This window comes from Thunnus thynnus, chromosome 13, assembly GCF_963924715.1.
Source record: "Thunnus thynnus chromosome 13, fThuThy2.1, whole genome shotgun sequence".
NCBI classification, from domain to species: Eukaryota; Metazoa; Chordata; class Actinopteri; order Scombriformes; family Scombridae; genus Thunnus; species Thunnus thynnus.
The window spans coordinates 31,258,558-31,284,921 of NC_089529.1; the positions used below are offsets into that span (position 1 = coordinate 31,258,558).

Genomic DNA, 26,364 nt, shown 5'->3' on the forward strand with positions numbered 1-26,364 from the left:
CATGTAAAATCCACAGTGTGTCACACAGTCATCTAAAAGTCTGAGTTAGTCATATCAAGTGGATATCTGACACATTTACAGTCTTTTTAGCATCAAATTCCCTCTTGTGGTGGAAGTATAGTAACAAAAAGAGGAACTTTGGCACTAAAAAGACTGTAACGTTGAAAGATATCTACTGGATTTGACGGCAACACTTTATTTTACAGCTCCTTCGATTTTATACCAATTTCCTGGAAATGAATGAATAACTGAGCATGAACCCAAATATGATGAATACAGTTAATCAGTGTTTACACAGGGTCAGCTGCAAACAATTTATTATAATATATTATACCCCCCCCCCCCCCCGAATGGTTCAGTCCAGCATCGACTCACCTGTCTGTAAATGTGTTGATATGAATAAACATGAATATTATTAATGTCCTTCTGTTTCTGCTGCTTTATGTTATTTAAATGATTCCAAACAAACTTATTAAAAACACAAATATAACAGAGTCTGGTGACTGTAGTTTATTATTATTGATGACTGTGACAGTTTATTGATTATTGATCAAACACCAGCTGGTCCTGAGGAACCGTCTGCAGCCACTCGTCTGACCTGCAGGTGGCAGCAGAACTGCAGCTTCATCAGCCTGAAAACCTGCATTTAATCAGAAGATACATCACATTAAATACATTCACTTCTCTGTCAGATTATATTTAGTTATAACATGATTCATCACACTTATTTAACACGTTTTTACAACAAGTTCAACTAATTATTATTATCAACTTATTTCCACAGTGATCCTGACTTTAAATAAATAATAATACACTTTTATTACACTTTTCTACAGTTACAAAGTGATTCACAAATATAAGTAAAACATTTGAAATGCATTAAAGAAGTCGTGATCACACACACATTCATACATTCTGTATATATGTAGATGGGAAGGTGAGGTAGAAAGAGCTTCAGCTAGAAGTAATCCAGGAGAAATGATCTGGAAGTTTAGTGATCTTCAGTCGGTGGAGACGGTTAGTCAGAGTTTATATCAGTATTTAACTCGGCTGCGTGAGAAAGAGTTAGCTAGAGGAAGTATAGCTGAAGACTAGATCACTAAAGAAAGAGCTCAGTAGCATCATGGAGGAATATATATATAGAAATAATCTAAGCTGCAACATTAATGCAACTAGGATGCAGCTACTCACTAACTTTAAAGAAAAATGGTCAAAAGATATTCTGTTAAAACCAAAATGACAGACTTGTATTGAAATGAATCACTCCTGTGGTAGTGAACCTTATATTGAACCACATGGTACCGACAGGTCCCCTCCTGTTCAAACATCCAGGTTATGTGAGCTGTGTGAACTGGGAGACGTTGACAATCAATCACATTTCTTTTGTATCGTCCCTGTTAAGAGAATTTATTGAGTGAAATGTATGATTGGGATTCAGGAATATTTCTGAGCCCTGATGAAGAAAAGATGGACGTTAGTTTCATTTTAGTGTCTTTAAGTTGGAAAGTTTAGTTTGTAAAGCTGTAAAAAAGCCAGGATGGTTTGTTAGTTTAATATCATCAATCAGATGAGATGCAGCGTCTGCTGGTTTTGTTGATAGTAAATTTGAAGCACAAGTGGGTTTGACATTTATAAATGCATGACACAATAATATCAGTAATAACAATTGTTTCTCCATGTGTGAATTCAAATAGGCACTTTAAACTTGAATGGAGCCAGGGAAGATAGTAAAAGAGCTGCGTTCTTTAAGCTGATGGAGCTGAAGAACATAGATGTGAACTGAATGGACGCAGTGACACCCCGTGGAGGACTTATCTGGACTCAGACCCTGACGTCAAACCAGCATGGAGGTCTTTGTATAAACCTCCTTTAACAAAGAAACATGCGGACCTGCAGTGGAGGATCCTACATGGCATTGTGGCAGTGAACTCTTTTATCTCTGTTATTAATGCTGCTGTGGAGGAGAAATGCCCCTTCTGCAGCCAAAGAGAGACGGTGTTTCACTGTTTCTCAGAGTGCTCTCGTCTGACGGCTCTGTTTGTGTTGTTGGAAACCATTTTTAGCAGATATGGAGACATTTTTATGAAGCAGGTTTTTATTTGTGGTTTTAAATACACTCGCCAACAGAAGAACAAGTGTCAGATATTGAACTTTGTTTTGGGACAGGCAAAGATGGCGGTGTATGTGAGCCGCAGGAGGAAGGTGGAGGAAGAGCTGAATGTTGATGTGGTTCCTGTTTTTGTCAGAATGGTGAAGTCCAGACTGCTGGTAGAGTTTAGTTTTTACAGAGCTGCTCATGACCTGGAGACTTTCCAGCTGATTTGGGGTTATGGGGGGGTGCTCTGCTCTGTAATAGATGGACAGTTGATACCTGATATGTGATTATATTATGTATGTGTTAATGTAGTGTTTTATGTTTTTTCACAGTGTATATAGTGGTTAATAAATGTTGAGTTTAAAAATCAAATCTCTCTCTCTCTATGTCTCTCTCTCTCTATGTCTCTCTATGTCTCTCTCTCTCTATGTCTCTCTCTCTCTCTCTCTCTATGTCTCTTTCTCTCTCTGTTATTTCCTGTTGAAGTTTAGTTTCTCTTTCTGTGCTCCGCGTGTCGCAGCTTCTTTTCTTCTTCTAAAGGTATTTATTGTGACTTTATTGTGTTTATATTGTGACAGTTTTCACTGTTTGACTCTTGAATGACTCTTTGTTCATCTTGTTAGTTTAGTTCCAGTAGAAACAGCAGAAATCTGTAGTTCAGAACTCTACTAACAGTCAACACAAATCAACATGCTGGAAGTTTTCCTCCATTTTAGGTTCACTGTTCAAAGTAGTGATGGGCGGACCGGTTCTTTTCACAGTATCGGTTCCTTCCAGTTGATACATGTAAATATATCAAACCTTTGGAGTTTTGATACTTTTTGCAAAATGTGCCGTCAGTTTCTCTGTGACACATTCGACAACTGCAGTCAAGTCAGCCGCCACTCCGGATATTACAGTCAAACTAGCCGCCACGTACTTTCCTACTGCGCGTCTGCTTCCGTTATTACGGTAATGAGGCTTTTCTGCTGGGAGGACACGAGTGATCCGTCAACTAAACGTGGTTTGCATTTACTTTACATTCGACCAATAATATTACAGTTTGATTGAAACAGTGAATTGAAAAATGCACTATTTATTTCACTTGTTCACCAAGGAGGTTATGACTCGGGAGAATTCACTGTGGAATTAGAATCTACAGAGTCTTGACTTCACTTATACAGATTAACAATTTCTCATATTCAGCATATTATGAAAAGGAAACTGTCTGTTTCCAATCAATGATTCCACTTCTCTACATCCTACAGGAGCCCAGCTAGCTGCACAACAACTTCCAGAACATTTCACTGATGAATTTCACAATAAAAGCTCATTGAAAACATTATACACATATTTTGGTGTATAATTTAATAATTCAAAAAATTCTGGCACATTCAGGCAGTCATTTTCTGCTTCAAACACTGGAAAGGAAAATACCACATTTAAAACATGTACTGCAAAAGGTGCTATAAAATCTACATATTATGCATATGCATTATATGCATAATATAATGTACCTGATGCCTTCAGTATTTGAAGAGCCAGCTTTTTCATCTCATGTGCCATTTCCTTTTTTTCAATCATTTTTTGAATATATTTTCTTGTATATTTTCAATGGTCCTTTATTGTTTAATTCCACAGTGAAATGTTCTGGAAGTTGTTGTGTTGTTGCTGTTTCAATCAAACTGTAATATTATCGGTCGACTGTACAGGAAATGAAAGCGATGTTAAACCACATTTAGTCGACGGACCGCCCGTGTCTTCCAAGCAGAAAAAACTCATTACCGTAATAACGAAGTGTGCGCGCAGTAGGAAAGTACGTGGCGGCTGACTTGACTGCAGTCATTCGACAGCTCGTGCTGCCTGCCCCACAAAATTTCTCTTCAGTGCATTACCAGTCATCATGTATAAGTTTACATTAATAAAGATAAAAAAGTACAAACATAGAAGTAAAAACAGGTAAAAATATCTTAATCTACAACATACAGAGCGTGTGTGGCAGTGGTGGAGGAAGGGGTTAAATCTGGCCGGAGCTTTCAGACTCTGTGTGACGCTGATAGATGTGTAATGTAGCTCCTTTCCTCTGACTTTAATGAACAGCTGTGGCTGTCACACAGCCACAGCTTAAAACAGACAGAAGCAGTTCTTCTGTCTGTTTTAATCTTTACTGTACATGATGATGATGATGATGATGATGATGCTCCATTAATTCAACCATAAATCATGGAAACGTCTGTACTTTGATCCTTATAATCTAACAGTGATTGACAGACAACATTCCCACAAGATCAAATAGAATATAACACAGCTGTAGCAACTATAACAGAACCATAAATAAAGATGAATGTAAATAAAAATATGATGCATTGGTGCTCTGAAATACAAACATTCATGTGATCTTGTGGCTCCTTCTAATCTCCTCGGGGATAAAAGAGAGAGAACACGTTTAGTGTCTGACAAACTTCACAAGTTTTGTCTCCACTGATATTTGTGAAAATTGTTGCATCAGTATCTTTATGTATATTCACTAAATCATCAGTTGAAATACATGTCAGGCCTCTGAGTGTGATATGCTGCTTAACTGTTATTAATCAAGAAAGTGTCATTCACTACAATCTCTAATTAAAACAGCAAGAAGTACAAATGACTCCATAGAAAACCAGAATCCTCAGACTGATGATGAAGGACTGATGAGGGAGAATCAGCAGCAGTTTCTCTCTCTGTGTTTCCTCTGCAGGTGAAGCTACAAAGACTCTGTGACTGGATGTGGATCTGAATTCACCTGGTGAGTATTTTTATTTCTTCTGCCACACAGCTGACTCCACCAGCAGCTCATCTCCATTAAATGTGCTCTATAGTGGTAAATGAAAAGCCAACAGAGAACTGGAACCTTCTGAAAGTGAAACATTAAACATTAAACCTCAGTGGAAATGAAGAATAATGTCTTACTTTGCTGCCATCTGGTGGTTGAATCAAGAATGACGCTGTTGTAACTGCAGTGCTGGTGTGATGTGCAGCTTGTTGTAATGAATGAGCTTGTTGTTGTGTTTGTGTGAAGGTGTTTCTCTGCTATGGATCAGTGTGAGGACAGAGAGGAGGGAGTCCCTCCCTCTAAAAGCTCTCTGTGTGGGGAACATGACAGCCAGACCAAAGCTCAGAGGTGAGATGAGGATCTCTAACTGTCCATCACTGTTCTCCACTCACATCACTCCACCATCATTATTCACACTCAGAGCTCTGTGTGTGTTGTGTTGAAGAACAAAGAAGCAGCACAGACCAGACTCTGCTGGACCTGGACCTGGACCTGGACCTGGACCTGGACCTGGACCTGGACCTGGATCCAGCTGTGTGTCCATGAAGAGTGACTGGTCCATTGGGAAACCTGTAAATTTTAAACCTGGACAACCTGCTGATGGAAGGTCAGAATGTAAAGCTGCAAAGACTGAACAGACTTTTCATTTCTATCCAACATGCACATTTATCAGAGATGTTGTTGTTTCAGGATCCAGCAGCAGAGACCAGACTCTCCTGGACCTGAACCCAGCTGTCTGTCCTTTAAGAGCGACTGGTCGAAGGAGGATTTCATTAATTTTAAAGGAGGACGTCCATCTGCTGATCAGATGTAAGCTGTAATTGACAGTAAACGTCGGGTTATGCTAGAAAAGAACTGGTTTGTATGACGTGTTGTCTGACCACACCAGTGAAAAACCGGCCATCATAGAGAGGGAGGAGACGTGATAATCATTTAAATATGGAGATAACAGATCACATGTTCAGACAGTCTCTCCTGGAAGACATTCATGGTGTTGCACTCGCTTGTTCATATGTAAAGTGACATGATATGATTTATTTATACATTACAGACATAAAAAACATGTTAAAGTGAAAACACTTATTTCCAACATGGACCCAAGATGTTAAAAGACAAAACACAAGACATACAACATAAAACTGAATCACCACAAATTAAATTAAATAATAAACGCCCACATCAAAACACAAAGTACAACAAAGACAATTTGATGGCTGAAGTAAAAATGGAATTGCAGATTTCATTATAAACCTGTGAACATGTTCCATAAATAAGTCCTGACCGGACTTCTATAAGCTCCTCTCATTTTTAACAGCTGGATGTGTAACAGGAGGCTGTTCCACAACACGGCAGCAGCTTAAAAAAAGGAACTTCTGGCTACATTATTCACTGGAGGGACTTTATATGAACACACACTGGCCCTGGTGTTATAGCCATGCTGAGTATGTTCCATTGTTATCTGTGAAGTATTGAGGAGCAAACCCATTGATAATGTTGAACATATGATGCAGCTTCTGTTGTTCTACTCTGAGCTGTACTGGCAGCAGTCCTACACTTCTGAATTCATCACCAACATGAGTTAAAGAGGATACATTTAATAAATACTGAATAATATTATTTGGCATCACCTGCAGTTTGTTCCTAAATGTACATGTCAAACCACTGAACCAATCGGAACAGGCAGAATCAAACTGACGCTGTACCAATGAGGACATGAGAAGTTTCTCAACAGAAAAGTCAAAAAGAGTCTTAGTCTGTGAAATTTGCTGCCACTCTTACATAATATTTTATCAACAACAGATTCACAGGACAGTGACTGGTCCAATATTATTCCTAAATATGAGACAAAATATTATAAAATTTCAGCTCCATTACAAAAGATTTTCAGTGTATTTGTTCCTGACGTCTTTGTTGCAAACAGGATTGACTGGGTTTTATCCAAATGTATTGAAAGCTTGTTATCTATGAGCCACTCTCTCACACTTTCTGATTCATTACTAAGAGTTGTGAATTTCACTGACATCATTCCCAGATACCAGTAATGCAGAATCATCAGCATACAGCAGCAGCTTGCATGTCACAGCAGCTGTCGTATCATTTATATACATAAGAAATAAAAGAGGCCCTAAAATAGAACCGTGCAGCACCACACATGTAATATCCTGAGGTTCTGATAGAACCACTTCAACATCACAGACTTGAGTTCTTCCTGTAATGTAAGAAATAAACCATTTTACAGCAGTATGTCCAAACACCATGCACTGTAACTTTGACAACAGTACAGAATGATTCACTGTGTCAAAAGCTTTCTGCAAGTCAGCATAATTTCCTCCATCAAGGTTTTGTCTAATAAAATCAAACAAATGAATAAGACAGGTGTCAGTAGAGTCTGCTGCTGTAAAGCCAGACTGAAGCTCATACATCATATTGTATCTGACTAAATACTCCTCAACCTGTTCAAACACAAGACGTTCAAAAACCTCAGACATGACACCTGCCGACTTTCTCACTTTCTCACCTAAATGTAATTTTCATACTGGGAGCTGCCCAGATCAACCAGTCTGATACAAGCAGACGCTGAGCAGCTCCACTGCAGCAGCTGGAGGTTGTAGCTGCCTTGCGCCAGGGCACTTCAGCAGTGTACAGTGAGGGAGGGAGAGCTGTATGGAGGGTTGATCAGAGCTGTTGGGACTAAACCAAACTGACTGATGAAGCAAAACACTGAGCTGAAAGCTACAAACAGACTGAGCTGTTGATTCTCAGTGGGATCAGCAGGAGTAGTAAAGCTTTACCACTACAGGGAGTCATCTGATTCTCTGTATCCAAATATCACTTGATGGACCTTTAGCTTGTGTTTGTCTCTGTGTGGACAGACATAATGTGAGCTCATTCTTCATGATTCCCCCACAGAGTAGACCAGGAGAGCTCAGAGGTTCCCAGTGGTCAGTCTGCCCAGCAGCATCAAACACACCTGGACTCCATATTTATGGTCTGTACATGTACAACAACTACTTTTACATCTATTGTGTTCACAATCATCTCCATGCTGCACTTTGTAGACCAGTGGATTGTCAGTCTGTACAACATGGATCTGATGTTTGCTTGATGATGTTAGTTTGATTGTGTGATTCATATAGTATTCTGTTCCAGCTGCTGGAGGAGAACATCATCACCTTTGTGAAGAATGAGCTGAAGAAGATGCAGAAGGTTCTGAGTCCAGATTACCCAGAATGCTTAGGGAGTCAGAGGGAGGATGAGGAGGTGTTGGACGGTGAGGAGGAAGAGCAGAGGAGGAGCAAAGAGGCATTTCTGAAGATCACACTGCACTTCCTGAGGAGAATGAAGCAGGAGGAGCTGGCTGACCGTCTGCAGAGCAGTAAGAGGATTTCTATAAAGATTTAACAAGATGGATAAATGAGACATTTACTGATGTCTCAACAGATGGAAGAAAATATGTTTTATTCACTCATTCTTTGAGGGAATTAAATGTTTAAATATTTGCTTCATACTTCATTCATTGATCCTATTTCCTGTGTGTTCATTCAGGGAATCGTGCTGGCAGGTGTCAACGTAAACTCAAGTCTAACCTGAAGAAGAAGTTCCAGTGTGTGTTTGAGGGGATTGCTAAAGCCGGAAACTCAACCCTTCTGAATCAGATCTACACAGAGCTCTACATCACAGAGGGAGGGACTGCAGAGGTCAATAATGAACATGAGGTCAGACAGATTGAAACAGCATCCAGGAAACCAGACAGACCAGAAACAACAATCAGACAAGAAGACATCTTTAAAGCCTCACCTGGAAGAGATGAACCAATCAGAACAGTGATGACAAAGGGAGTGGCTGGCATTGGGAAAACAGTCTTAACACAGAAGTTCACTCTGGACTGGGCTGAAGACAAAGCCAACAAGGACATACAGTTCATATTTCCCTTCACTTTCAGAGAGCTGAATGTGCTGAAAGAGAAAAAGTACAGCTTGGTGGAACTTGTTCATCACTTCTTTACTGAAACCAAAAAAGCAGGAATCTGCAGGTTTGAAGAGTTCCAGGTTGTGTTCATCTTTGACGGTCTGGATGAGTGTCGACTTCCTCTGGATTTCCACAACACTAAGATCCTGACTGATGTTATAGAGTCCACCTCAGTGGATGTGCTGCTGACAAACCTCATCAGGGGGAAACTGCTTCCCTCTGCTCGCCTCTGGATAACCACACGACCTGCAGCAGCCAATCAGATCCCTCCTGAGTGTGTCAGCATGGTGACAGAGGTCAGAGGGTTCACTGACCAACAGAAGGAGGAATACTTCAAGAAGAGATTCAGAGATGAGAAGCAGGCCAGCACCATCATCTCCCACATCAAGACATCACGAAGCCTCCACATCATGTGCCACATCCCAGTCTTCTGCTGGATCACAGCTACAGTTCTGGAGGATCTGTTGAAAAGCAGAGAGAGAGGAGAGGTGCCCAAGACCCTGACTGAGATGTACATCCATTTCGTGGTGGTTCAGTCCAAGCTGAAGAATGTCAAGTATGATGGAGGAGCTGAGACAGATCCACACTGGAATAAAAAGAGCAGGAAGATGATTGAGTCTCTGGGAAAACTGGCTTTTCAGCAGCTGCAGAAAGGCAACCTGATCTTCTATGAATCAGACCTGAGAGAGTGTGGCATCGATATCAGAGCAGCCTCAGTGTACTCAGGAGTGTTCACACAGGTCTTTAAAGAGGAAAGAGGGCTGTACCAGGACAAGGTGTTCTGCTTCGTCCATCTGAGTGTTCAGGAGTTTCTGGCTGCTCTTCATGTCCATCTGAAATTTATCAAGTCTGGCGACAATCTGCTGGCAGAACAACAAACAACATCCTGGTGGCCTAAAGTCTTTAAACAAAAACCTGAACCAACATGTTTCTACCAGAGTGCTGTGGATGAGGCCTTAAAGAGTCCAAATGGACACCTGGACTTGTTCCTCCGCTTCCTCCTGGGTCTTTCACTGCAGACCAATCAGACTCTCCTCAGTGGTCTGCTGACACAGACAGGAAGTAGCTCAATGACCCATAAGGAAACAGTCAAGTACATCAAGAAGAAGATCAGTGAGGATCTGTCTGCAGAGAGAAGCATCAATCTGTTCCACTGTCTGAATGAACTTAATGATCATTCTTTAGTGGAGGTGATCCAACAGTCCCTGAGTTCAGGAAGTCTCTCCACAGATAAACTGTCTCCTGCTCAGTGGTCAGCTCTGGTCTTCATCTTACTTTCATCAGAAAAAGATCTGGACGTGTTTGACCTGAAGAAATACTCTGCTTCAGAGGAGGCTCTTCTGAGGCTGCTGCCAGTGGTCAAAGCCTCCAACAAAGCTCTGTAAGTGCACAGATAGTTATTTATTGATTGATTTATTGATTTATTGAAAAGATATTCAAGATGGGAGAGAATACGTTTTTAAGTATTTTTCTATATTTGTTCTCCAGACTAAGTGGTTGTAACCTCTCAGAGAGAAGCTGTGCAGCTCTGTCCTCAGTTCTCAGCTCCCAGTCCTCCCGTCTGAAAGTGCTAGAACTGAGTAACAACAACCTGCAAAGTTCAGGAGTGAAGCAGCTGTCTGCTGGACTGGAGAGTCCACACTGTGCACTGGAAACTCTCAGGTCAGGATTCATCAACCTGCACAACTGATCACCATTTAAACTGTGATTTATATGAGTTGATAAACACCTGGACATTTTCTCTACTCAAATTATTTTCAGACCAGTTGTGTGTTTAGACCATGTGAATAACTTTCTACTAATATATTTCCATTTGTTTTGTTCTGTCTCCGCTGTTGGAACCTGAAATACCAGAGAGGAGTTTTAGATTCAAAAACTGAATGAAGAACTGTGTAATTGGCCCAAAGTAAAACACATACAGACAGTAATTCAGTGATCAGTGTTTTGGTAACAGTTATAGTTTCTTTTAATTTCAGAGCAGTATCTGTGCTGGGATGATAGTGATTTTTAGTCACAATGGTGATATGACAGTGCACCCCAGCTGTTATGTGGTTAACCACCATTTAATTCTTCTTTTGTTTCAAACAACCTTAAAACTCATGATTACTGAAACTGTGTGAAGTAGAGTCAGTGACTGAGAGTGAAGGAGTCAGAAATGTTTGCTTGTTTTTACGTTTATTTCCACAACCTTCAGTCCTTATATGCCACATTAGTTTGGATTCTGTTCTGTATTCAACTGTGAGCATCTGAGACGGAGTCATTTACCTCTGTGACGTGTGGGAGGTTTGATCTTCTTACAAACTTTAGTCAGAGCTGTCACCTGCAGCTCTTCATCTTATCAGCTCACTGGCTGCTTCTTCTTTTACTATTCTTTTATTTAGACCTATTTTTAGCAGTGAAGAGGTAGCAGTCGCTAACATCATGTTTACTAAGGTTACAGGAAGCTGGAACTGCCTCACAATACAAACCTTACTGTGGTTGGCCATTTGAATTTAGAGTTGTGACTGAAAGTATTAAGTTTAACTTTAAAGATTAGAGAAACAAATTGATAATGAAAGTAATAAACACACTACTTTCCAGTGCTGCAGTGACCTCAGATCATGTGACACGTGTGTTGTTTTGTGTGTCTGCAGCCTGTCAGGATGTCTGATCACAGAGGAAGGCTGTGATTCTCTGGCCTCAGCTCTGAGCTCCAACCCCTCCCATCTGAGAGAGCTGGAGCTGAGCTACAATCATTTAGGAGACTCGGGAGAGAAGCTGCTGTCTGCTGGACTGGAGGATCCACACTGGAGACTGGACATTCTCAGGTATGGACAGACAGGTTCACACTCTCAGATACAGACCAACTCACTCTCATGGCAATTCGTGCAACAGTCATGTAATTCAATCTATCTATTCGTGTACATTGACACACTTTTTCCATTTATTTCGTGACAGTCAGCAGGATTTTCAAACTAATGTATTTCAGGTGGAAGTAGGTTTTGTTCCTGCAGCACATTTTTTTCTGTCAGTTGGGACTCGGGAGCTCAGAGGCTGTATTGTTTGTTCTCATATGCTATTCATTTTTAAACTATAACTGCTTCATCACTCAACCATCACTCGCATATGAACTTAAGTGACATCCCATTCTTAATCCATAGGGTTCAATATGACGTTGGTCCACCCTTTGCAGCTATAACAGCTTCAACTCTTCTGAGAAGGCTTTCCACAAGGTTTAGCAGTGTGTTTATGGGAATTTTTGACCATTCTTCCAGAAGTGCATTTGTGAGGTCACACACTGATGTTGGACGAGAAGGCCTGGCTTTCAGTCTCTGCTCTAATTCATCCCAAAGGTGTTTTATTGGGTTGAGGTCAGGACTCTGTGCAGGCCAGTCAAGTTCATCCACACCAAACTCTCTCATCCATGTCTTTATGGACCTTGCTTTGTGCACTGGTGCACAGTCATGTTGGAACAGGAAGGGGCCATCCCCAAACTGTTCCCACAAAGTTGGGAGCATGGAATTGTCCAAAATCTCTTGGTATGCTGAAGCATTCAGATTTCCTTTCACTGAAACTGAGGGGCCAAGCCCAGCTCCTCAAAAACAAACTTTACACTTGGCACAATGCAGTCAGACAAGTACCGTTCTCCTGGCAACCGCCAAACCCAGACTCGTCCATCAGATCGCCAGATGGTGAAGCGCGATTCGTCATTCCAGAGAACACATCTCCACTGTTCTAGAGTCCAGTGGCAGTGTGCTTTACACTACTGCATCCGACACTGATGTATGGCTTGGATGTAGCTGTCTCAGCCATGGAAACCCATTCCATGAAGCTCTCTACGCACTGTTCTTGAGCTAATCTGAAGGCCACATGAAGTTTGGAGGTCTGTAGCGATTGACTCTGCTGAAAGTTGACGACCTCTGAGCACTATGCGCCTCAGCATCCGCTCCATCATTTTACGTGGCGTACCACTGTGGCTTAGTTGCTGTCATTCCCAATCGCTTCCGCTTTGTTATAATACCACTGACAGTTGTCTGTGGAATATTTAGGAGTGAGGAAATTTCCTGACTGGACTTGTTGCACAGGTGGCATCCTATCACAGTATCCCGCTGGAATTCACTGAGCTCCTGAGAGCGACCCATTCTTTCACAAATGTTTGTAGAAACAGTCTGCATGCCTTGGTGCTTGATTTTATACACCTGTGGCCATGGAAGTGAAATAAACCATTACCAAATGTAATTATCATTTATAAAATATTTATTCTCTCTTTGTTGGAAAAAATCCATTATTGAAATTCTGATTAAAATGCTTCAACAGTGACACCTGCAGGGCAGGAGGAGAAAGAGCAGTGTGTGTGAGGTGGTGGTGGGGAGCAGTGGGGGGGGGTGGAGGGCAGAGGAGGACGGGCTCCTGCTGTCCCCCTCAGGGTGGATCTCTTACATCAATTTAAAGTACTTAATTTTTTTTATGCTAATCTATGATTGGCCAAGACACGTAAAATGACGTTCCAAGGGAGGACGTCCTCCCTAACCAATCAACAACCAGAATACAATATTGACATCACTTTGGTCCAATGATAGTTTCCAGATTTCATCTTCAGTTCTCTACAACTGTAACGTACATGAGTATGATGAACTGATAAGAGAAGAAGAGCAGTAAGATATAGATAAATTGATAGAGTAGCATATTAGAAAATAAATTATAACTTGCAAATTACAAACTATATTTTTAAACGCATCAGTAAAACATTGCATCTCATTTAGGCCCTTTCAACAACCAAATTACCCTCAGCGGGACTACGGTGACGTGCTGCTGCTCTGAAGTGAACTCCTCCCAACAACAATAGAAAGTTAACAACATAATTTAAATGAAACAACCAGGAGAGTTAGCTTGTTTGTCATTGATGCTAATGATATCAGACTGGTTAACCAGCAGCCACAAAGTTCTGTTAACTAACAAACAAGATGACCAACAGCCACAAATGGATGTTATGACATGAATACTTCATCTCCATGATAGAAAGAAGAAGACATCAGATAACGTGAGTCAGATACAGCTTCTCTCTCTCTGTCTCTTTGGTTGCTAATTTCATCTCTGATGGTTAAATGTCTCTGTGTGGCTGTTGTGTGAATTTATCTCCTTAACAAGAATGCTGCAGAGATCATATAATGTGTTGTAGGTAGTTTGCTTGTTGAAGTTACAGTGAGCTGTCTGGACTCATTCATTCATGTGGAATTGATCCAGTTTTTAATTGAGTGGTTGTTCAGTCACCTGTTGATGTTGTGTGATTAGTGAATGAGTGTGCAGGAGGTCTGGCTGCTTGTTGTGACAGTTTCTTCAGCTGGTTTTTAAGCTGAGTCGTATATTGAGTAATAAGCTTAAAGTAACTAGAATAACAAGTGTTAACATGTCAGCTTTGTGGACTATATTTTATATGTGATGCATATAGATCAGAGTGTGTAAGTCATGTATTTGATACATGCATTAATACTTTCTGATGTGAACCTACACTTTTAGATCTGTGAATGTTTTAGTGTTCAGTCTTTCTAGTATTCAGCACTGATCTGTTCCTGTATCACATTATAAACTTTGTGGTACTTTATATATTTCTGTATACTAAGAAAATACACAGGAAACACGTGTAAATCATGTGATATGTTGTCTGTTTCTGATCAGAACATAAATCTGTTGTCACAATAGAACAATACTATAAATTTGAGTTTAACCTTGTTGGGAAAATGACACATTGTGAACCACTGCACGGCTAAAATGAGCTCTTCTTTGTTTAGAAACAATATGTATATGCTAAATGTCTTTAAAGAAGCAGCCTTTTCACCACTCAGGGCTTTTTGTTTTTGAAAGCAAATTGTTTTATTGGCATATAAAACTGTCCCTCACCCCTCTGATTTCATCAGCTGGGGAACAATGATATAGTTTGATGTGGTTTGTTGTGAGATTCCATGTTGGTTTTTCTCCTGTCCTCCCCAATATTTTGAGTCACCAGCCGCCACTGATATAACTATATATATATTATATACGTTCAGACGCGGCGCTAGAGTAAATCAATAGGACGGGCATTTGATTTTCATGAGGGGGCACAATGCATTGTATATTTGTTTAACCTGTTATCAAACAAGTTGAACACAGCTTTGGACGGAGGATACACAGACCCCTGGTCCTTGTGAAAGAAAACTGAATAGTAGGTTATCATTTTATAAATCTTTTGTTTATATGTTGCAAATGTTGTTAAACTAAGAGGTCAGTGGTTGTTGTCAACTGAATGTGATGTAATGTCATTGTCATTTTGGTATACATGCTGGTGAAGAAATCCTGCTCCTAGTCTAGTTGAACTCTTGAACTTGTTTCTATCTGAGGGCTGCTTGCTGACCTCTGGGGTTAGCTAGAGATATCTTTGTCTTAAGCCTGCTGTTTTAGAGACTGTGTGGATCATGAGGTATCTAGACAAGCTAAAGTTGAAGGATGTCCATGTTTGAAGTTATTGATTGACCATGAGGTCTCTGTTAGATCGTACGACCATACTTGTTTGTAAGAAGATGTAACAGTTTGTGGAAGTGTCTATTAGGGACCAGACTGTTTTAGCTTTCATTCTGGAGAGGTATAAAGCTGTCTGGTTTGGGTTAACAATCTTTAGAGAAAGGGCCGGCTGAACAACATGCTTTCTCTCCAGAAATACAAGATGATTGTATTTTTGTTTGTGTTTGGACAATTGTATAATTGTTACTGATGGTGTGATGGATTGTACAGCGTCTACAACTGCGTCAACAAGTAACAATGTTTAATGCTTTCTTTATGTCTCTGTGTGGTTCTTGAGCAACGATAAAACATTTCCACAACATCCTCCCGCCAGTTAAAAAAGAACAAATTTAGTCTTTGCAAACAGAAATGATGTCTGTGTTAATTTGCATATAGAGCGAGGAAGTGAGATCCGAATAACAAGTGGTCACTCAAGACGCATGTTAATACCAGGCGTAAACAGACGTACTTGGAGCTGTCCACTTGTGATCGGATCACCTGAGACGCATGTTAATACCAGGTGTAAACAGACGTACTTGGAGCTGTCCACTTGTGATCGGATCACCTGACACAGATGTTAATACCAGGTGTAAACAGGGACTAAGATGCAAGGAAAAGAAGCAAGTGAGGGAAACGTGGATGCAATTTAAGAGACTTGAGATGCAACCAAGGAAACAAAGCGAGGAGAGAGGAAACGAGAACATTTGTTTTTAGAGACATGAGACGTCCTTTCCTCTGAAGTGTCACATGAAGCGACGTCCGTTTCTGATGACGGCGGCAGCTGATCACAGCTGATCAGCTGTCAGTCAGTTTTAACAGCTGTAGAAACTTCTGATTAATACTAATAAATGTTCACAGTTATCACTGCAGCAGCTGTTTCCTCTCTGCAGCTGTTACCTGTTTAACAAACATAAATAACAACCTGCATTCTGCATTTATACTGTGTCCTGCTCAGAGGCACAGGAACCATTTCTACTCACAGAATGCTTTTATATTATTTATTGATGATTTGCATCTGTATTGTTTGATATTCTGATAGTGAATTCATTATTTAATAACCCAGAATATGATCAGAGTGTCTTTTGAACACTGGAAAATATGTATTTGGCTAAATGTTTCAGGGAAAATGGAAATGATGTAACTCATATCAAACCCGACGCTCAGGAATTTTCAGCCTCACATGTGACTGAATGTAAATGAGGATAAATGATGTCAAATATAAATGTGTTGAACTGTTATTATGGATCAAATTAAAGTCAGGGAGAGTCTGTCTGTCAGCAAGAAACAGTTTAATGGAGGAAATAACATCATGAAAAGACAAATCTTTCTAATAAGAGACTTGAGATGTATGTGGGTGCTTTTCATTAAGCTAACTCTATGCTTCCTCGCGTTCTCTCTCCTCCGTGACCCGGAAATCGATCTCTCTCCGCCATCATGGAGGATCTTCCGATCCCTTAAATGCACCTGGAGGAGACGAGGAGCGAGGAGAGAGGAGGCTCCTGGAGGAGCTTAGAGCCAGGAAACACAGGTGTATCCTAGTGGAAGTGTTTTAACGGACGGCAACACCCCTTTGATCCAAAGTGTGTATTGATTGGTCAGCTGATCTGACGGGACAGTAAACAGTCGGCTGTTGTTGTAATACAGCAGATCAGGAAACTACCTGTGGAGAAGGAATGAAAGCACAACAGCAGCTGATCATAGCCTATTTATTTATAAAATAAAGATGACTGAATCATGAATCAATCATTAAAACTTTCTACTATTTCTCTTCATGAGGCAAAAGGCTTCTCCTTTCTTCTTCTGTGTTTCAGAGCGTCTCAGCTCCTTCAGGAAAACATGACGTCACACAGCTGCGTCTCCTATAAAACCATCCTGAGCCTGAAAAGCACGTCAGACTTTCACAAACTAAATAAGCAACATTTTATTTAAACATATTCTGCAGGCTGCAGCTGTTTCTATTGTTCCTTTATGTGGGTTCTGTTCTTTCAGTAATTAACAGGTTTAAATTCTCTATTTGTGTCTCATTCTGTGACAGACAGACGCTGCTATAGATCTATAATCAAATGATTAAACACTGGAGCAGTTATCAGCTGTTTTCCTTCCAGCTATCAATATGTAGAAATGATTAAGTAACAGTGTAAAGTCTTCATTCATTGTACATGAATTTTAAATGCAAACTTTAGAGTTTAAACTGTTACTTAGTCATTTCTATTGCTGACTTATTCATATTTGACATTTAGGGTGAAGTGCGTCATGACAACTTGTCTCCTCAAAATGATGCTGGAGTGAGCAACGACATCCCGTTTGATAAATTAAATTCCTCCGTCCTCACGTCTCTCTCTCATCCTCGCTGGGAGAAGAGACGCGAGTGAGAGAAACCAGGAGACACGTTAGCGTAATGAAAAGCATCCAAGTATCCCAGAATGCATTTCACACCAACCGGCAGCGATGGCGGAGACTTTGAGTCAGGTAAAAGCTGTTGATGTTAATATGTGACTTTATTAATTTTTAATGTTTTCAGGAGAGAAAGTAACATGTAGATTCCAACATGTGGCCAGTTTATCCCAGTAACTCCAGTCTGTAAACCTGCTGGGATGTGTTGGGAGATGTTTCCCAGATAGCAAAAATTATATGGCCCAGATCCGGCCCAGAGCCTCCATAAGTTGTGGGCCAGATCTGTAAAATGGACCCGGGCCGGTGTCCTTTGGCACAACGGGCCAATAACGGTGCGGATCCGTTTTTTCGCTTTTGGGCCGGCACTGGGCCAGCTCCAGAACGGATGAGATTATTTTGTCATTTGTCATTTGTCCGAAGGTGGGCCAGATCCGGTTCAGTTCTGTACTGGATCCGGCCCAGAGCTTCCATAAGTTCTGGGCCAGATCTGTAAAATGGACCCGGGCCGGCGTCCTTTCTTATCTGGGCCGGTACTCGGCCAGCTCCAGATCGGATCACTTTCTAGCCATTTTGCTCAAATATTTGCTGTATCTGAATTAGTTCTGGGCTAACCTTTATCTTTTCCATAATTAAATTCAAACTAAAAAAAAGTATCTCTGGATATAAATTTCTATATACTATAGTTGCATCATCATAACTGGTTGTTTAAAAAAAAAAAACAAAAAAAAAAACAGAAATCATAAGTTACTACAGGAGACGCTGCTTTGTTGATCGTTCACTGTACACTCATCAGTCAAAATCTGTAAAGTGTACTCTACTCATGGTGGATTAACTCCAGAAAAAAGTGAATGAAGCGCGACATGACATCACTTGGGTTTACCTGTGCATGTTGAGTGTAAACTGAGTAAATATAAAATAGTGTAATTATGTCATATGACAATAGCATATGGCATATGAAGAAGAGACGAAGTCCTTTTAAACCCGTAATTTAGAGTGTAACAGAAGTATAAAAACTGACCTTTGACACACCAAAGCACACTGGGAAGAACTAATGTAACTGTCAGGGACCAAGCAGTAAGGCTCAAGAACACCAGGTGTGTAGCATAAAACATTGTTATTTATTTACAATTTCATTTAATCTTAAAATTCAAATTCAAAATACAAAGATCACTAGAGAAAAGTAAAACAGCATAATGAACTCAACCGGGTTGGCAAGAATAAACAATTAACTAACAACCTTAACCTTAATAGCAACAACAATACCAACATTATTCACAACCAAACTAACTGTGACCCCTACCCCCCCCCCAAAAAAACAAACAAAAAAAAAACAACAAAACTTAAAATTTAACTGAATCCCAAACATATCCCCACCCATATGACCTCTCCCACTGCCTGCTGTCACTTCCACTTCCTCATGCCACTTCTTTTGCTGGATCCATGAAAAACAAAAAGTTAGAACATAATTTAAAGCAAGCAAGAAATGACAGAATGTTAACCAAAATGTGTGCATACAAATTAGCAAACTGTCAAAAAATAAAGTGTGTGCTGTAGGAAAAACAAAAGGCTATGTGTACTGTCATTACTTAAAATGTTTGTATGTTAACGGTGCTAAAAAGAAAACCACTGACACTCAGTATCGGTGTTTAGTGCGGCTGTCACAGTAATCATGAATGCAAGATATATGTAAAATATACAGTACTTTCATGAAGTCAGCCACTGCTGCTCAGTGGAATGTTGTGATGCCTATAAACAACCAATTGTGAAGTTTAAATCACAAAACATAAGTGCTGCTGCAAAAGACTAGCACAATGCTTTATCTGAAATTTACCATGGTTAATGCCTCTTTAGCCTTGGCACGGTCTTTGCGGCCACCTCCCCGGTCAGATGCCAAGTTAAACCATCTGATAGTGTATGAGTCGATCTCACTGTCCGGAGCACTGCTAGCAGCTTGGTTCTTCCTTACAGCCCCTGTTGAGAGAGAATGTCCATCACCTTGTAAGACAGATAAGCTGTCAGCGACCGAAATTCTCCATTCTCAAACCGACTAACATTACAAGTACATTGTGAGTGAACCTCTCTCTTAGCTAGTCACAACAACTAAATGAACAACCAAATACAATATGCTTTTCAATGGTAATACATATTGCAGCGCATTACACAACTTATTACACAGCGATCAGACAATGAATTACAGTTAATTTAAGATGAAATTTTTAACTTTTTTACGTTACGTATCCAATAAGACTGCAAAACTTTAACTAACTTATAGCCTGGATTTGAAAATTACTGTAATGATGGGGAATTCAAAGCAGGAAAACAAACAAACAAACAAAAAAACTTACCCTACTGATCCGCGGCACTCTGGGGGAACCTGAACCTGAAATAGAGACCGGTTGTGCTGTCAAATGGTGCTGTTTCAAACTAATGTTAGCAGTTAGCCTTAAGGTTAGCCGTTAGCCTATATGCTACTGGCTACATTCCTATGAGCAGCTAACGTAACGTCAACAGATAGTAAGATGCGGATGAAAAGCAAGTTGTGGGCAACATTGGTTGTAACATCACTAATAACAAACACAGAGTTGTTTATTCATTATTAATTCTAACTAACTTAGCTAGTTTAGTAAGCTAGCCCGGCTAAAAAGCTAGCCGTTGCCGATATAATATTATTAGCAAGCTTAAATGGGAAGTCAAAACCTTCTGAAATTATGTTAAGAAGCATAAAACCACTTTAAATACTGTTTTGCCACAACATTATTCGCCTTACCGTTATAAATAATTTTCCAGGGCTGGAAGAAAAGCCGCCAACGGTCTCCTGCTTCTCCTTGGTCCGGTCTGATACGACTGAACAAAAGGAAAAAGAAAAAAAAATCGCGCGCTCGTATCCACGGATCTGGCCCGTAACTACTTTGACTCTGCTGACTGATTGCGAGTCTAACTGACACACCCACTCGTCAGCCTGTATGCGGTCCGTATCTGGCACGGGGACGTAAAACCGGTGAGACTGTAACATGGATCTGCCGGTTTGGAGGCGGATCCGGTCCAGAGTCAGTTGCTATCTGGGTTGGACCAGCCGCTCATCTCAGCTGCTAGCAGCCCGACTCCTGAGATGATCGGCCGGTCAACATGTGGTCATCCCGGGGAGAACATGATCCATGAACTGATCTGCAGCTCTTTGCTGATTCACCGCTGGCTCTAATGTCTCCGCAGCATTTAGATATATGATATAATTCCTTCTGGAAGATAAATGTTGGTCTCACAGATGAAATCTAACAATTGTAGCTGCAACATTAGTTTGTCTGAATGTAAAGTGAAGCTTCATGTTTTTACTGGACAGAACAGCAGCGCTGCCTCTGGAGCTCCACATGTACACATATCACCACATTTACACACATATACATGGATTCAAATGAACAGATTCATTTCATTTATTTTATTAAGCTACATAGCAGTTTAGATTTTTATTATAGCTACATTACAGTCTGAATAACATCATTTACTGCATTTCTCTGTCAGTGAGGTTTTTGTTTTGTGAGATAAAAAGTGTTAGTGGAGCTTTGAGTTGAGATTATTTTGTCACAGTACAGTCAGGTAGGTGTGTTGAAGCTGAGCTGCTGCTGTTCCAGCTGCAGAATGATCTACTGCGTCCTCTCGTCCTCACAAGTTTGTACTACTGAGTCCAACTTGCCAAGTCTGAACTAGCAAGTACACAAGGTCCCAACTTGGTGTATTTGGCATTGAGAATATATCAAGTACGTCATATATAAGATATATGCACATATTTTTTCCAGCTGGCTGAGGAGACTATTATGCATGCAAGCATTGTACTAAATATGATCAATAAAGACAATATATGAAGGAAGAACTCAGGAAGACTGGACTTCAGGAGCTCAGTGTTCAAACTTTAATGAACCTGCCAAGTGGGCGCAGCAGTAGTTTTCTTTGAGTTTATTAGACAGAGAGAGAGAGAAAGAAAGGTAAATAAACGTGCTAGCTAGCTAACGTAGCTAATGTTACTGATGCGTCATCATCGTCTCATCAATGCTAAAGCTAATTAGCATATGTAGTCTAGTTAATGTGGTCAATATTATTACAAAATTCATGTGTTTTGGTGAAAGTTTCAGTGAGTGAGTTCATACTTTGAGCTGATAATTTAAAATGATTGAGACAACACAACGTCTTCTGTCACTATTCAGGCTGCTGTCATTTGTTGGAACTTAAAGATGTGTGTTATTTAATGTTTGTGTTGGTTAAAGGACTATTTGAACCTTTGATGGGTAACTGTTAGTGTATATCAGTAAACTGAGGAGGGTGTTGTGCTCTTGCTTGTTTCTTTTTGAAGGTGTAGAGAGCAGCGTTGGTGCCACAGTAGTAGTAGTGTCGTCTCCCTCCTTAATGATATGTACCTTTGGTTTTATTTCAGCTTCATAACACTACATTGTACTAAGCAGCTGTTGGCTCATTAGTTTGTTATTCACATGCACTAAAATTCAGCAGAATGCAGGAAATCAAGTCTTTGTAAGTAAAGTTTTCCTAGTGGGGACCCCCAGACCCCCCGCTGATAAACTGGTCTGACTGGAGCTATATTTCCCAGCCTGAATGATTTTCCCAGTCCGGCCCTGCTGTATAATGTTATACTGAATATAGTTTATGTCACAGCTTTAGCGTCTTCACCATAGTAACGGTGGCTGAGGATCATGGGTAGGCTAATGTAGCCGCTTCCGCTATGGTCCAAAACTGACAAGAAAACTTGGTCACAACCTTTCATATTGTTGAGTTATCAAGGACGCCTTCATGTTTTATGTTGAGAAATGTTAAAGATATTAAAATCAACAGTGAGGAAAATACTCATACGCAGCGCGTCCTCTCCGGTCCCACCAGACTGCTAATATTAGAATAAAAACATGAAAACAAGGATCAAATCTCTTGATTAAATGTTGAGTGATGTAGCGGTTATAGTTTAAAAATGAAGAACAAATGAGAAAAAACAATCCAGCCTCTGAGCTCCCGAGTCCCAACTGACAGAAAAAAACCTGCTGCAGGAACGAAACCTGCTTCCACCTGAAATACATTAGTTTGAAAATCCTGCTGACTGTCACCAGAAAAAAGGAAAAATCGTGTCAATGAACACGAAGAGATTAAATTTAGTGAATATTTCACTGATTACTGTGAGACTGAGACAGACAGGTGGACACTCTCCGGTGAGGACAGACAGGTGGACACTCAGGTGAGGACAGACAGGTGGACACTCTCAGGTTAGGACAGACAGGTGGACACTCTCAGGTGAGGACAGACAGGTGGACACTCAGGTGAGGACAGACAGGTGGACGCTCTCAGATGAGGACAGACAGGTGGACGCTCTCAGGTGTGGACAGACAGGTGGATGCTCTCAGGTGTGGACAGACAGGTGGACACTCTCAGGTGAGGACAGACAGGTGGACGCTCTCAGGTGAGGACAGACAGGTGGACACTCTCAGATACAGACAGACAGGTGGACACTCTCAGGTGAGGACATACAGGTGGACACTCAGGTACAGACAGACAGGTGGACGCTCTCAGGTGAGGAGAGACAGGTGGACACTCAGGTGAGGACAGACAGGTGGACACTCTCAGATACAGACAGACAGGTGGACGCTCTCAGGTGAGGAGAGACAGGTGGACACTCAGGTGAGGACAGACAGGTGGACACTCTCAGGTGAGGACAGACAGGTGGACAGTAAATCAGCTCAAACTCTTGAGACTGCAGCTGATTGTCAGCTGTAACCATCATGCAGGAATGTTCCACCTGTGTGAGAGGAAATAACTTGTCAGTCGTTCAAAGATTGTTGAGGAAAGACAAACAGAAACAGGCGGTTTATCATTTTCATGTTAGTGTGAATCAGTTTAAACAGTCCTGTCATCTGTTCACAATACAAACTGCTGAGTCTGACAAGAAAAAGTCTCATTGTTGACATGATCTGACTTTGAGACGCCTGTTTCTGATTGGCTGAATGTAGCTGCTGTCGATAGTCGTCGTGCGACGTGATGTGATGGACGGTTGTGTTGCCTAGCAACAGCAAAGCAGCTCAGTGTGATGAGGATCAGAGCTGCTTTTTCTAGAGTGATGTCATGTCCATGTTTGCATGCTGAAAGAGAACGTGCTGCTCTGACCCCCCTCCTCCTTTCAGGCTGCAGCCTGCTGGAGTCCGATACTTGACACCAGGTCTGAGGAAGTGTAAGTGTGTTTTTCATTTCATTCATCAAAACAAAGCTCATTCACATCCTACTGAGGATGAAGATGATGTCATCATCAAACAGATGATAGATCAATAACTGCAGCTGTATTGTGTCTCGTTCTCTCCATCAGATTTCTGTCAACTCACACTGGATCCAAACACAGTAAACAGAAAACTCAAACTGTCTGACAACAACAGGAAGGTGACACATGTGGAGGAGGATCAGTCATATCCTGATCATCCAGACAGATTTGATGACTGTCCTCAGCTGCTGTGTAGAAATGATCTGACTGGTCGCTGTTACTGGGAGGTCGAGTGGAGAGGAGACGTTAATATATCAGTGAGTTACAGAGGAACCAGCAGGAAAGGAAACAGTTATGACGGCTGGTTTGGATGGAATGATCAGTCCTGGAGTCTGAACTGCTCTGATGTTGGTCGTTACTCTGTCCGTCACAAGAAAAGAGTAACATCCATCTCCTCCTCCATCTCCTCTTCTTCCTCCTCCTCCTCCTCCTCCTCCTCCTCCTCCTCCTCCTCTGTCTCTAACAGAGTAGCAGTGTATGTGGACTGTCCTGCTGGCACTCTGTCCTTCTACAGAGTCTCCTCTGACACACTGATCCACCTCCACACCTTCAACACCACATTCACTCAGCCTCTGTGTGCTGGGTTTGGGTTCTGGTCTAACTTGCCTGGTTCCTCAGTGTCTCTGTGTGGTCTGTAGGAGGAAGAGTCTCCTCCTGTTAGAGAAACTTTCTCACTGCTGACCAGATAGTTCAGTCTGTACAGGATCACACACAGCTGATGGTATTTAGTACCAACATGATCTCTCACTGCTTGTAAATGTAAACATGGTTTCCACATGATTGACAGTTTGTTTGTAAAATGAATCAAATGATAAACTGAGTCCAGTTGTTGTTGTTTTCTGTTGTTAGTGTATTAGAAAGGCTTGAACTGTAATGGGATAATGGGAATGGGATCTTCACAATGTTTAGTTGTAGTTCTTCTAGTAGTTTCATAGTAACTGTGTTACCTGATTCCTTCACTTATTTAGAGATCACATGACAAATGATGGTCAGAACAACAGGCCTCCTATTGGCTGGTTAAATGAACACCTCTAATGGTGAAGGCTGAGGCTCAGCAGCTGGAGTGTGGCTGCTTTTATGCTGCGTTCATATCATATTGGAATGATGCTAATTATGAGATTCTGACTTGTAAATAGAATTCAGGTCAACATTCAAGTGGTAATTATGAAGTGGAAAAGCTGAAAGCTCTGATATTTACTGGATATGCTGGATTATTGTCAATAACAGTATTTTTGAGCCTCATTCCACCAACTTTGTAATCATGCAGCCGTCTTGATTTGTTGTGTGACATGAACGCTGGCGAGTTGTAAACATGGGAATCTTTCCCGCCTCTACCATCCATCTCATATGATGTGAACACAGCATTAGAGATGAGAAGTCCAGGAGCTGTTGTGTGTTTCTGACATACAGGAAGTATTTAGTTTTTCTCTGGAGTGTTTATTTAGTTCCTGTGTAGAGAATAAAGTTCATGATGATCAGTAGCTGATGTTAGTTTTCTCCATTTATTTTTGTGTGTGTGCATGTTAATTCATATCTAATTTCATATAGTAGATTGAAGGTATTTGACAGTTTCAGGACTGTTTAAAGTGTCAGTTTAATGTGTTTAGCTCACATTCAGTCTGACAGCTGTTGTTCAACATCAGACACACATTATTATTCCAAGCAGAGTATTTTTATATTCTTAAAACATGTGCGGAGGATCTTTAAAGTTCAGACAGTCTGTGACGACACAACTGACGTCAGTTAAAGTCCGTTTTGATTTTTCACATCCGCTGTCAAACTTTTTTGGCTTTTTTTGGTCAGAGCGACTCAAAAACGATGAGTTCTGATGGTGTTTATTGATCAGATTGATCGATTGGATTCATGTTCTACAGACACACTGTGAGATACATAATCAAAGTCTAAAAATACATCAAAGGAACTTTACAACATATCTGATATACTGTGTTAACTTTGTAAATGTGCATCACATAAGATAGATGATGTGGTTCAGTCAAACTGCTGATGTGAGAGTGGAAGAACAAAGTGGTTTTAATGGTTTTAATGGTGACACGCTGTAAAGAGACAGTTTGATTTCTGATGGTGAATGAAAAGACTTAATATAAATATGTTTAATAAGTATGTATTTGAACACTGGTGGAGTTTATTGATCCACTGGATGTGATTATTTCAAACATCTTCATTTCTTTTTAAAGCCTAAATGTTCCTGTTTTCATGTTTTAAAGTGTGAGTGAAGCAAACAGCTCCTCCTCTGACAGGATGTGATGCTGTGAGTGAACAGCAGGTGGCAGCAGACGCTCATGT

At 40.7% G+C, this 26,364-nt stretch overlaps 1 protein-coding gene and 1 long non-coding RNA gene across 2 annotated transcripts; one reads left to right on the top strand and one right to left on the bottom strand.

Moving 5' to 3' along the window:
* The first annotated feature begins 2,530 nt into the window (after window positions 1-2,530).
* On the top strand, window positions 2,531-25,541 carry LOC137196202 (NLR family CARD domain-containing protein 3-like). The gene is made up of 12 exons (XM_067609061.1): window positions 2,531-2,635; window positions 4,812-4,859; window positions 5,133-5,234; window positions 5,332-5,493; window positions 5,577-5,696; window positions 7,797-7,875; window positions 8,037-8,262; window positions 8,433-10,236; window positions 10,344-10,517; window positions 11,489-11,662; window positions 23,930-23,976; window positions 24,109-25,541. Exons 3-12 carry the CDS (start codon window positions 5,146-5,148, stop codon window positions 24,696-24,698), a joined length of 3,465 nt encoding a protein of 1,154 aa, XP_067465162.1. The 5' UTR covers window positions 2,531-2,635; window positions 4,812-4,859; window positions 5,133-5,145; the 3' UTR covers window positions 24,699-25,541.
* On the bottom strand, window positions 18,659-21,470 carry LOC137196206 (uncharacterized). Its single transcript, XR_010931224.1, has 5 exons — window positions 20,530-21,470; window positions 20,108-20,142; window positions 19,594-19,733; window positions 19,465-19,508; window positions 18,659-19,194 (listed from the first exon to the last, which is right to left on the bottom strand). It is a non-coding gene; the product is annotated as an uncharacterized lncRNA (long non-coding RNA).
* Window positions 25,542-26,364: the final 823 nt, after the last annotated feature.

Bases quoted from the DNA above. Each gene is read 5' to 3' on its own strand.
- LOC137196202 (XM_067609061.1), top strand. From the start codon at position 5,146: ATGGATCAGTGTGAGGACAGAGAGGAGGGAGTCCCTCCCTCTAAAAGC. The intron at 5,494-5,576 runs GTCAGAATGTAA...TTGTTGTTTCAG, and splicing joins GGACAACCTGCTGATGGAAG to GATCCAGCAGCAGAGACCAG. The intron at 23,977-24,108 runs GTAAGTGTGTTT...TCTCTCCATCAG, and splicing joins GACACCAGGTCTGAGGAAGT to ATTTCTGTCAACTCACACTG.